The sequence below is a fragment of the Talpa europaea genome (assembly GCF_964194135.1).
Source record: "Talpa europaea genome assembly, chromosome: X".
NCBI lineage: Eukaryota > Metazoa > Chordata > Mammalia > Eulipotyphla > Talpidae > Talpa > Talpa europaea.
In genome coordinates, this window is record NC_140081.1 from 58,494,808 (window position 1) to 58,508,593 (window position 13,786).

At 36.2% G+C, this 13,786-nt stretch overlaps 1 protein-coding gene across 2 annotated transcripts in view; it reads left to right on the plus strand.

The window, feature by feature from the left end:
- Positions 1–13,786, plus strand: part of DIAPH2 (diaphanous related formin 2) — a gene marked incomplete at both ends in the record, with an annotated part of 881,049 nt that overhangs the window by 413,091 nt on the left and 454,172 nt on the right. For both annotated transcript variants that reach the window (XM_084259207.1, XM_084259208.1), the window contains one exon: positions 4,958–5,059. In XM_084259207.1, the coding sequence (XP_084115333.1) occupies positions 4,958–5,059 (102 nt within the window). The remainder of the gene's footprint in view (positions 1–4,957; positions 5,060–13,786) is intronic.

A 13,786-nucleotide genomic window follows, 5' to 3' on the forward strand; every position in this document is an offset into this window, starting at 1 on the left:
GTTGCCAAACTTTTTCTTATTAACATACTTTATTAAAATGCCTATTAACAGTGAATATTTTATTTAAAAATGAGTAATTTACATATTTCCAAAATAATGTGGAAAAGTGAAAATAGCATGTGTCAATATAATTTATTTCAAGTCAAAGGGCATAATTTTTTAAAACTTCAGTGTCATCAGTTACACAGTGGATGCCATTGCAGGTTGTTTTCCGTCGGACTTATGCTTTTTGTTGCCCAATTTATGTTTCCAATTAAGTGGTGTTATTTGTTGTTCTTCCACAACTATTTCCAGAACTTTTTTATTTCAAGCAGAATCCCTGTACTGGTTAGCAGTAATTCCCCAGTTTCTTCCATCCTGAGCCCATGATAAGCTCTGTGAAGCAATCTGCGGCTTTCACAGCATGAGTTCTATCCCCAGCCAGCAAGGGAGCATCCCACATGGCACAGCAGAACTCTCCTTTCTTGCCCGCTGCTCCCCTCAGCAGTGTGCTTCCTTCAAGCTGCCTGTTCTGTTCCCTGATCTGTCTGGTAAATTATCTCACCCCCCGCAACTCTGGCCTGTGCCCCAGCTCTTGTATGCATAAATAAATAAATCTTAAAAAAAAAAACAGAATATGTATAAGCTAGATACCATTTATAAGTGGCTTTGTGTAATGTTTGTCTTTTTGTGTCTTATTTCACAAATCAAAATATTTTCAAGGTCAATCTACATTTTAGTATGTATCAAAACTTCATTTGTTTTGGCTTAATATTCCTGTGTAAGTATATGTCATTTTTTATCATTGCATGTGTTGATAGGCACAGAAATTGCTTTTACCTTCTGGCTATTGAATAATCATGTTATAAACATTTTTGTGCAGGTATCTGTTTGAGAACCTGCTTCAGTTATTTGGTAGCTAATACCTAGGAGTAGAATTGGAGGGTCATCTGATAATTCTACATTTTATTTCTAAGAAAACACCAATCTCTTTATATTTTATATTCCAAACAGCAACACATAGTTGTTCCTGTTTTTCTACTTGCTCATCGCTGCTTGCTGTGTTTCATTTTTTGATAATAGTCATTCTAGTGGGTATGAAATAAAATGGTATCTCAGTATGGGTACTTTCAAAAAAATATTGTAAATGGAATTGTTTTCTTACTTACCTTTGAGATTTTTCATTGCTAGTACATAAAAATATAATTGAATTTTGTGTGCTCATTGTGTATCCTGAAACTTTGCTGAGTTTGTTTATTGGCTCTAAAATACATTTTTGGCTGTTTTCTACATAAACGATTATAACCTCTCCAAACAAACACTTTTCCTTCCTTTCTAATTTAGATTCCTTTAATTGATTTTTCTTGTCTAATTGCTCTGGTTAGAATTAATACTATGATTAATACAAGTGGTGAAGGAATGAATTCTTGCCTTGTTCCTTATCTTAGCAGATAAGCTTTTGATGCTTATCGCCATTGATTGTAATGTGTTAACTGAGAACTTTTTCATTTAAGACCTTCATTCTTGTTGAGAAAGGTTTCTTCTATCCCTCCTTTAGAGATTATTTTAGTCACAAGAGTGTTGGATTTTGTAAAATGATTTTTATTCTTCAGTTGAAATGATCAAGTTTTTTTCTATTTTTTCTCCTCCATTCAATTATGTGTATTATATTGATTGGTTTTCAAATGTTGAACTACCCCTATATTCTGGGGATGAATCCAACTAGATCATAGTATATAATCCTTTCAGTATACCTCTGAATTCAGTTTGCTAGTATTTTTATCTTTCCTTTTCTCGATGTGATTTATTACATTGATTGATCTTCAGATGTTGAAATATCCTGGTGAGCCTGTATAAAATCACACTTGATCGATGTGTATGATCCTTGAATTTGGTTTGCTAAGGTTTTTGTTGGGGATTTTTGCATCTGTGTTCATCAGGGAAATGGGTTTGTGCTTTTCTTTTTTTTTTGTGGTGTCTTTTCCTGGTTTTGTTATAAGGTTAATTTGGGCCACATAAGATGTGTTTGGAGCTATTTCCTTTTTCTCAAAATTTTCAAAAGTTTGAGAAGTTTAGGTAATAGTTTATCTGTGATGGTTTGGTAGAACTCACTAGTGAAACTGTCCAATCCCGAATTTTTGTATTTTGGAGACTTTTGATTATTGTTTCGATTTCCTTGCTTATACTTGATCTGTTCAGGCTTTCTCTTTCTCCTGATTCTGTCTCTTGGATAGTTATTTCATTCAGTTTGTCCATTTCTTCTGGGTTATTCATAATACTAGCAAACAAAAGTTTATAATGATCTTTTACCATCCTTTGAATTTATCTATTGTAACTTTTCCTCTGTTGTTTCTGATTTTATTTGAGTCTTTTGCTCTTTTTTTTTTCTTTGTGTTCCTAGCCAAAGGCCTGCATCCTGTGCATATTTATTCAGAAAACTATCTTTTTAGTCCATTGTTTTTTTTTAAGATTTATTTATTCATTTTACACAAGAACCGGGGTACAGGCCAGATGTGTGGGAGGGTGAGAGGACCCACCAGAGACAGAGCGGGGAGCAGAACAGACAGACAATTGAAATACACTGCTGAGGGGAGCAGCAGGCGAGACAGGAGAGGTCTGCTGCACCATGTGGGACCCTCCCTGGCAGGCTGGGATTGAACCAGCGCTGCAGAGGCTGCGGACAGCTTCACAGCACAGCACTCAAGATCACCTGTGCCACCAGGGGATGCCCTAGTCCATTATTCTTTTGGACTGCTTTTAGGTTTCTATTTCATTTATTCCTGATCTAATCCTTGTGATTTCCTTCCTTCTGCTGGCTTTTGACTTTATTTGTTCCTCTTTTTCTAGTCCTTTAAGTTAAGAGATAAAATTATTTATTTGAACTCTTATTGTTTCTTGATGTGGACCCTTAATGCTTTATGCTTCCCTCTTAATACTGGTTCGTTGTGTCCTATACCATAGGTTCTATTAGGTTGTGTCTTCTTGCCATTTGTCTTGAGATATTTTGTAATTTCTTTTTCAATTTCCTCATTAATCCAGTATTCATTCAGTGATAGAAATCAGACATTCTTTGTAAGAATTTACTTCCCTCTTGTGTCTTTATTCATTTTTTTTTCTGCTACATTTTGAATCTGATTAGAAACTGTCTCAGTGCAAACCTCTTGGAGTTTATCCTGCTTGAAGCTGATGAGTTTCTTGGATATCTTCAGTTATGATTTTCATCAGGTTTGGGGCATTTTCAGCTATTTTTTCAAATATTTTTCTGTCCCTTTTTCTCCTGGGAATCCTGTGATACATGTGTTGGTATGCTTGATGGTGTACAACAGATCCTTGGGCTTCTGTTAATTTTTTTTTCCATTTCTTCTTTCTTTCCGCTTCTCTACTAGGTCATTTTAATTTATTTTTCTTCCAGTTACTAGATAATAATTTCTTCCAGTTACTAAATTCACATTTTAATCCCTGAAGTGCATTTTTCATTTCAGTGAATTTAATTGTCACTTCCAGAATTTCTGTTTGATTCCTTTTTATAATTTCTCTATTTTTATTGATATTGTCATTCTCTTTATACATCATTTCCCTAATTCCCTTAGCTCTTTGTCCTTAGATTCCTATTGTTCATAACTCTGCAAATATTATCCTGCCACTTCATGCTCACTGCTGATTTTTATTTGCTGGGTGCTATAGCCATTTATGTGACTTTTTCCAAATGATTTTTGCAAAATGTATATTCCTTGTGGTTTAGCCACTGAAGTTTTTATTTCATTATTTCTGCTGTCATTTAGTGAGATGACAGATTTCCTTAAATGTCTCCTTTTCAAAAGCAGGAATAGTGTTCCTGTCTCTTTAAATGTTCTGATAAATTCATCAGATTAAGCTGTTTCAACCTGAAAGGGTTGAAGACAAGGCACTCATCTGCACTTGGCTTTTAGGGAACTGCCAAAATAAAATGTACAGCCCCACATTTTGGGGAACAAGGCCCCTTCTGTCCATTTTGGTGTTATCCAATTGCTTTAGATTCTCAGGCACTATACTCATCGTGGGTATGTGGAGAAAGGGTATGGTATCTCTTTGGTACTTGGTTCCATAGCACAGAGCAGGAATGTCACACTTCATCAAACACTTCACTTGTTTCATATGTTCGGTCAGGTTCTAGAATTCTATAATAGTTAATTCAAATCATTGTTTCCAGTTCAGTGGTTGCTTCAATGAAGGGAAGTTTCCTTTTCTGTCATTTTGTGTCAACCTTAGTTTCTTAAATTCTTGTTTCCTGTTTTCTCCCTATCATATGACTTTTGAAATCCCATATAAAACCCCACTTGCAGGCTAATATAATGAAAATAAGTACTGTACCAAATTCCAAGATAAACCAGGTTGATAATTTTTATTCTCTTCAGCATGAAACCTGATAATTCATCAGTTTTTTTTTCACATTTGCTTGATTTTCCATTAAACTAGTAATGCATTGTACATTTACATATATAGGCATTATAAATATTTTTTTGAAACAGGTTTGGTGTGCTTTGTGTGATTGAAAAATGTTTCCAAATGTGAGTTATGAAGAATAGCAGTGTTTTTTTTTTATATATAATTATTCCATTTTAGTTAATTCTGCATGGTATTTTTCTGTTTTCTGTTTGAATTGACTATCATGACAAAAATTATGACTGAAAAATTATGCTATGTGTTTAAGGCCTAGAAGGTTAGCCTGTTTTGGATTGTCACTTGTCATCTAAGTTTTATTGACATGTGTGTATTGCAGTTCAAAGAAACCAACCTGTTTATACATTTTATTTAATTGTAACTTTAAATTGTAGCTCATTTATTTGGCTAATTTTTTGGAGGGAAAGGGGTGATATGCTGGTACTATAAAGGAATCACAATGAGAGCTTTACCTACTCTCCTTGTTAATCATTTTTAGAGCTGTTAATTATGTTTAATAAAACACTAAACTTCTATAATTTGTTCTTTTTTTCTTTAGAACCTAGTAAAACATCTTCCTGAACAAAAAGTACTCAATGAATTAGCACAGCTGAAGAATGAATATGATGACCTCTGTGAGCCTGAACAATTTGGAGTTGTGGTATGTATGTAGCAAAAGGACTCATAACTCAACTATGAAGTAGCACTTGTCAGAAACAGTGAAAAGAAATATTTTTTGATTGTCAATCTTTTTTATTCTTAAACTACAACATTTGCCTTTGGATAGATTTCCTCTTCTTAACATTCCCAAAGCTTTTTTTCCTATGGTGTTCATACCTGCCAATTGAGGTAAGCTTCCCTATTCTCTTGAGAAGCACACAATCAAGGTGACATCTCTTTCCTTCTTGGTACAGCTCAATTGCAAATCCCAGAATGTCAAAAATGTGGCATTCCAATCCAAACCAAAGTAATATAGCTATATTTTCAGTTCTCTATTTATGGAGTAACAAAATTATTGAAATTATGCAAAGTTAGAAACATTGCCATTAGTAGTAAGAATACTTATTAACATTTTCTTTTAATGATGGCAACAAAAGATAATGCAAAGGCAATATATCAATAGGTCTACTCATAACCCAGTAACTGGTTGAGTTCTCTTGCTCACCTGAGCCAATTTAGAATTCAAAACTAAATATTTTGCTCTATTGCTTACCAAACATAAATCAACCAAATCATCCTCCACAGTGAGAGTTACTCAGGCCTCCCAAAGAGCTTATCATAATAGGATTTTTCAGATTGAGAGGAGCCTGTGGGCTTCCCTATTCTTCAGCTAAGTGCCAACCTTAAACTATCATTTTCATTCCTCTCTCCTTGTTTCTTCATTCCTTTCACTTAGTGTATATTCTCTCCTGTGTGTGACCCTATTTGAATCCTCTTTCTGTGCTGTCATTCTGCTTCCTTTCCTTCCTTGCCACTTTCTCATGCCTTCTCCCCTTTCTTGTTTTCAACTTGAGACACCTGTTCTTCTAATGCCTCTCTTTGTAATTCAGCACACATATTCTTCTTTAGGGTTTAATTCTCCCATTTCTTCTCTACAACCATTCTCGATCCCTCCAAACACTATCCTGCCTTCTCTCTCTCTGCAAAAATTGTTGTAGACTTAGGCCTCTTTTCTTATTCTTGCATTATAAACTCTAAAGGCTATGTCCACCAACTGGAAATGACTTATCTCTGTGTCACTTACTATCTTTATTTCCTGCTTATATCTGAAGTAGTCTGTCCATGTTTATCATACGAGAATTTTCTGTATCTGGTTTTATGCCTGTGTCAGTACTATGAGTTTGAATAATTCTTTCAGTACTCTCCAGTGGATCCTCATTTACCTTTTGTGTAAGCTCTGGTGTCTTACCATAAATCTTTCTCCAGTGGATCATCATTTACCTTTTGTTTAAGCTGTGGTGTCTTACCATAAATCTTTTGCTTAAGTTTCCCCTTACTTATCCCTGCTGATGAGTACTTCTTATAGTGTTCTTGCCTTTCTATAATCTACCCTTGGCATAGCCCCTTCCAGTACCAGGGTTGCTGGATCATCTTGGTGGAGCCAGTGGGCATCTTCATTAGCCTTCCCCCAAAACCATTCCTATGTCATCCAACATTAATAGTGTATAAAATATGGGTTGTATCTCCACCCAGGTAGGCTGATGGGAAGCATAAATACAAGTAGACAAATCAGCCATCCTTTGATGATCCTGCCAATGGGGATGGGTGTTGAGGAATTTCTATAATTCAGAAGGTGCTCAATGGAAAACATAATTTTGAAATCAATAGTATAGTGCAGATTACCCCTGACTTTTTTTTAAACATTTGTTTATTTATGCATATAAGAACTGGGGTATAGGTCAGAGGTGTGAGGGTGAGAGGATTCACCGGAGACAGAGTGGGGAACAGAGCAGGCAGATCTACTAAAATACACTGTGGAAGGGAGCCGCGGGCAAGGCAGGAGACGTCAGCTGTGCCATGTGGGTTGCTCCCTGGCCTGCTGGGGATCAAACTCATGCTGCAGTGGCTGGTGATAGTTTGATAGCACTGTCTTTAACCCCTGCACCACCAGGGAGCCCACCCCTGACATTTCAGTTAAACCATTGGGTATTGGCAAAAAGGAATGTCCTACCTCAGGGTAGCTCCTTTGTCAAAATTGAGTGTCCTGTCCGGTATGAGGAGAAGCCATTCTAGTCCTATCTTGGGAGGGGAAGTGAAGCCTCTGCACCCTCTTCAGGAAAGACCCTGTCCTCATGAAAATGTTTTTCTGCTGGTACATTCAAAGTCTCCAGTAGGTCATGGTCCATCACCTCCTATTTCTAATCTTTCTGTCATTGTGATTGGTAGGTTGCTTCCACTTCTTTGTGCCATCAAATGGACCTCTGACTTTTCTAAATCTAGAGAAGTCAGAAAAAGTGGTACAAAATTCCGCCAATGGACATCATATCTTCTTCTGGTCAACCCAAATTTGACTAGGTGGTCTCCGGGCCAGAGAAGAAGGCTTATCACTCTTATTTAAAAAAAAAAAAAAAAAACACATTCATCCAGAAACACAAATCTTGAGTTAGAGGTTGAAAAGTGCCCCAGATGTATGCCCACAGACTCTCCGATAAGATCAAAGTCAGCTTCCATACAACAGTCTTTATTGGATGCCCTTAACAAAAACTGAAAGGTAGAGGAGGAGTGTCAGGAGGAGGAGGAGGGGGAACAAAACTTCCTAAATTCAAGATTTAACAACCATGCAAAATCATACACATAGAACTATAGGTAAAGCCCAACTCTTCTAAATTAAATAGATAAAAATCCTGCCACCAATACAGCAATTTCAATGTGCTTATGGTGGACCACGCAGGGGCTATTCCCTGAGGCTGGACACTGATAGGTGTCTGGCCCCATGATGGGCTCCCAGATGAAACAGGACAAACTCAGGGGACCTAAGTTGACTTGGCGTTCCTTTCCCACATGCTTACAATTGTAGAACATGACTCAAAAGCAGACACGTGAGGAGAAATAACAATTTTAGCATGTTTTTACATAGGGAATGACAAAAGGGAGAATGTAGAGAGAGAAATTATTGACCAGCAGGTGGCCAGATCTCATTTGTCCTACCATAGGTAGTGTTCACTGAGCAGAAACTGGGGTCCAAGCCAAAGCAATATGTGGTAAGCTGGTAGCTTTTTCAGAGACCCCCCACCCCTCACCAATGGTTTAATTGCCCTGACACGAAACAGGGCCGAGTCCCCAGTGGTTTAACTATCAGAGTGCTAGCTATTTTTAACTGCCAAAGCACCAACATACCCATACTTGCCATAAGCTTCACGGCACATCAGGGTTTGGAGTCTGGAAAGCTTTGCCTTCTACCACTGAGTTGTCTATGAATGTCACCCACTGTTCCTATTACAACATTGGTTGTTAGGTTATAAAAGTCCTTGTTTAACTATTATTATTTGTCATAATAGAAAATAAAGAAGATAAGGTTACATTCTACAGAATACCTCAAGATATCTTATTGGACCTACTCTACACCCAGTTCTAGTGTTTAACTATATTCATATATGAAAAGTAGCATGTTTTATTTTCTTGGCTATTTTTCTTCTATTTATAGCTTGATGTTAGAATTTGGCTCCCCAAATTTGGGCAAAAGTAAAAAGTGTAGTAATTAAGTAAATAGAATTATTCTAAAGACTATTTTCTATGGTATATATTTTATCATAAAAAGCCCAAGAATTTTCATATTTCCTAGAGTGTCATTAATGGATTGGAAGCTTTACATATATTATTTTATCTGGGTGGAAAATCTCATGAATACACATCCTGCTCTACTGTGTCTAAATCATTGTTAGAATAGATTGTTGCCACATTGCCCTTCATTTTTCAGAGGTACAAAAATGACTAGATGTAAATTATGTATTAAAAAGGATAGTTATATTTTAAGCAGTCCCTAAATCTGCTAATCAAACAATTTGGAAGAAAAAATGAGAAAGAGGGAATGAATTTCTTACAGAAAAAGCTGCTTTGACTTAGGTGTTCAATATAAGTCTGTTCATTTTGTAAACAGTTGTTTTGTAGCTGCCGTCTTTACCTTGGTTCCCTGACCATTTTCTATCAGCATATCAGGGCTTTTGAAAATTATTATCAGATCTAACATTCAAACACTATGTCTGCTTCATCCAAAATGCTTGATAAACTTTTATTAGTAATAGATTTGATATGATTTGGTATACTTGGCAATTTTAAAATCCTGTTTAAAGTCAAAATGTGATAGATGGGACAGAGAATGTTCCTTTTGAATATGTACAATAATGGTTTGCCCACATTTAGAGTTAATTAATCTCAGATATTGCTTTGCATACAGTGATGTAGGAGGATTTTGTCAAGTCCTTGAAAACCAAATCAATAATGTATATGTAGTATGAGATAGAGCATGTAAAGTACCTGAGGAAGATATTTTTCTCATTTTTGAATTAGGGAAATTTATCAACTGAACTGTTATTATTTTTTATTAACTAGTAGTACTTTAAAAGTACAATATTAACTAATACAATTTTTGAAACTAAAGTTCACACTTGAAACCTACATGCTTGATTCATATTATAATTGAAGCAAGGCTATATACCATCTGAGAATTTAGCTATGTCATGATGGTAATGAGTTTTACAGTACATACACTACACAATTTCTCTGAAGTCATTTTTTTTTCCTGAATGCAGTTTATCTTGGAAGATGTATTAGTTTGCCAAGCAAGTCCTTCAAGAGGAATATCCTTGGTACCACACTCAGGAAATGAAATCTGGGGACATAAAAAGCAATATACCTTCTGAACTAAAAGCAAAATAGAAAATGGAAGAGATTTCTTGTTTATGCACATAACCATAAATATTTCTAGGGCTATGTACATGGAATCGCTTAGTTCTCTTATTTACTCTCCCCATCCTTAACTACTTGTCAGTAGGGAAAAAAGTCAAGGACGTCACAAAATAGTTTATATTATGGAAATTACCTGAGGCTGTAACAATTAATATTTGTCAAATAATGTTTAGATAATCTCTTATCTAGAAGAAGAGTTTTGAAATAATGATATGCTGTTTTCTTTTCAGCATGTCTGCTTTTCAGTGTGTAGAACAATATCTTGTGTACAGTAGACAGAAGATATTTATTGTATTGAATTAGCACTTATTAAATCCAAAGATAGCCTAATATTAAAAATAGCATATTTTAGGGTATCCCTGGTGGCACAGCAGTTGAGCGCGGGGTTGCGAAGCTGCCACCCGCAGCCTCTGCAGCGCCGGTTCGATCCCTGGCCACCAGCGAGGGTCCCACATGGGGCTCAGACCTCTCCTGCCACGCCACTGATCCCCTTAGCAGTGTACTTTGGTCCTTCTGGCTGTTCTGCTCCCTGCTCTGGCTCTGGTGAATTAAATCAATCAATCAAACAATCAAGCTTTAAAAAATAGCATATTGTAGATCTGCAAAAGTATAACTTATGCTAAAATGTTTTTCCAGGTCCATACTAAAATTAAATGCACACTTCTGTATCAGTTGCATCCAACTACTTTTTAACCTTCAAAATATATTGACAGCCCACCAGTAGGACAGCTTTGGAAGTATGTACAATCATATTCACTAATGAGGAAGGCACCAAACTGACTGTGTTGCTTCTGCTTTCTCATTCCATCAACAATTATTAGTGTAGTCTTAAAATCTGTATTCAGTAATATGATCTCTATGTCAGAAACCTCCAGTGTTACCCAGAATTTACAGAATCAGCTGTGAGTTCCTCAGCATTCCGAATCTGCCTCTAATGTTCTGGCTTTATGTCTCCCTGTTCTCTTTGGTGAACTGAGTGAATTGGTGTCTTTATGACATGTTAGCTTTTTCCCTCAGTGGGGCGCTCATTGCCATTTCAGCAGTTGTTTAACTTGTTCCTATTCAGTGCTCTTACATTTTTCCATAGTGGTTACACCATATCTTACCTTCTGTCCTCAAGTCTTCTATCTCTGCCCTCCCCATTCATTTCACTCACCAGAAAAAAAGAAAGCGCTTAGAATTCAGAACCGCCAATATGCCTTCTAACCACAAAGTTATCTCTAGTCATATCTTTTATTAATGTATTCCTTGTCAAACTTTTTAAATGGAGATACCTTATTATTATGACTAATATCACTGTTGTTATTATTGATAGGCACAAAAATATATTTAGGGGTTACTCTTTTAGATACTATGCTGAGCATTTTTACATGTACCATCTCATGTAGTTTTCACATGAGGTTGGCACTAAGGTTTTTTGTTTTTTTTTTTAAAGATTTATTTATTTATGCATACAAGAACTGTGGTACAGTCCAGAAGTATGGGGGGTGAGAGGATTCACCAGAGAGAGTGGGGTACAGAACAGGCAGATGTACTGAAATACACTTCTGAGGGGAGCAGCGTGCAAGACAGGAGAGGTTTGCTGCGCCATGTGGGTATCTCCCTGGCCGGGGATGGAACTTGCGATGCAGAGGCTGCGGACAGCTTCATAGGTTGTGTCTTAACCCCTTGCGTCACCAGTGAGGCCCGAGGTTGGCACTGTTGTTAACTCCATGTTACAGACGAGGAAACTAAGGTCAAAGAAGGCTAGGGAATTGTCCAAGGTTATGTCATACGCAATAAGTGCAGAATTCAAACCCAGACAGTCTGATTTCAGAGTTGGTGTGTTTAACTACAGCACTACACAGGTATCAGTGTTTTCAAGTTATGTCTCCTTTTGTTCTCTACTTCCTTACCTCTTATTTTCATTATTCAACAACAGCAATAAGGATTCTGCCTTAAACAAGGCATTGAAACTGATGTAGGAGAGGTCATTAATTACCTCCTAATTGCATCTAAAATATACATAGCTGTACTCATTTGTCTTCATCTGTGCCATCACCACCTCAGCATAAGCCAGCATGGCCATTACTATTACAAATGGTAATGTAAGTAATAGAGAGTATTTTTAGCTATTTTCCCCACTTATACTTTTGCCCTTTTCCAAATTAGTCCAGACACAGTCCTCAATGTGACATTTTTAACTTGCATTTGTGGTGCATCATATTGTTTATCTGCTTAGAAGTATAAGCTTCTGTACTTGTTGTATGGCAGGAAGGCTACAGTATAAACTAATCAACAGGATTTACCACCTCTCCTACTTTTATCTTCTGTTGCTTGGCCTCTAGCTCATTGTGCCTCAGCTATATTGTATTTTATGTTTCAGTTTTCTTAATTTACCATGCTCTTTCTTGCTTTTGGTCTATTACACATGCTGTTCCTTTCACTCCCACTTGCTGCCTGCCTCTCTCCTGCTTATTCTTCCTGTCTCAGCTTGCCTTTCTTGCCTATCAATCAAAATTAGGTCTCCCAATTAAACTCTCTAAAAGCACCTTGTTTTCTTTTCCTTTCTAGAAATTATTGTGGTTTTTAATTAAATGGTTATTTGGGAGGTTGGTTATTGAATGCTGTAACATTAGATTGCAGCTTTTAAAACTTTTATAAATAAGTATATGAATCATGTTGATTTTATTCACTTGATATGTCTTAACAAATGTTTGTTGAAGGAATTAGCATGAAAGCAAAATCAAGTGGGCATTTTTTCTGTTGTAATTCTCTATCCATATGGCACTTGATAACATAGAATAATTTAACTTCCTTATTGAAACTTTTTTTTTTGCCCTTTCCTTCTCTCACAACACTCTGATTTTATTCCTATAACCCTTGCCAGCACCCTGTAGAGTTTGCACCCTATATAACTTCCTGGGATATATATCTATATCTATATATCATCAGTTAGGGATAAATGTATGTCAGAAGTCAGATTACTAATATAAAGAGTCATTAAAATCATCATCAAACAAAGCTTGGGAAATCTGGCTTTGGCGTTAAAGAGATAAAAGAATGTAAGATAGTGATTGGGCTGCTAAGCATTCTCTTTTTTGTTAACAGCCATGGCATTGGGTTTGCTTGTATTGACATGTAGCAAGTTAAAAGAAACAACAAAAGAGGAAAAGCAACAAATTTTGAAAACCCAGAGACCTTTCCTCTGTTCAGAAGCAGACCACCTGATAAGAGTGGTATGCTAGTTCCCTTACCTTCTGTGATCAGTAATCCTTTTCTTTATGGAGGCAGATTGGCTGACTTGTCCTCCAGTCAGAATTTGGTACATCATTGTCATTATGTCCTGTGACTTTACTGTAAACAAAGCATAGATCTCTGAATTCTCTGAAAACTCTGGCAGTTATATCCTACTCTGTCCTCCCTCTCACACCTAACCCCTAAATTGAGTATATTTGCAGCTCAGTTCTTCTCAAACTTCAGAGCTATGGAAATCCCTGCTTGTCTTGTACTGAACATGAAGACTCATACTGTGTTTATCTATTAAACTAACACATCTTTTCAGAAAAAGAAGGCAATAATTAGTTGTCTTAGTAATCGGTACTTTGTTTATCTGACTTCAAAATTGCATGTATATATCAATTAAAAACATTCTGAAGCTATAATCTCACAAAAAGATGTTGAGATAGCCTTGCAATGAATAATCTATAATGAAAAGCACAGATTATATGGTATTACTGACATCACATTTAATTTTTTTTTCTTTCTGTACAAACCTATGAAGGGGGGAGGAGTGGATTATTATTATAGTTAGAAGTGCAACTATAAAGTCATGTTTTTAAATTTTTTAAGCCATGTAATCTTATGAATTCTATTCAAGATAATTCTACCAGGTGAAAAAGAAAATTTTAAAACTTTTTTCTCCCATATATCATCAAAAACAGTTAGTTTAGATGGTAGATTATAGCTCCTCTGTTCTGTTTTTCAGTCACTATTCAGGTTG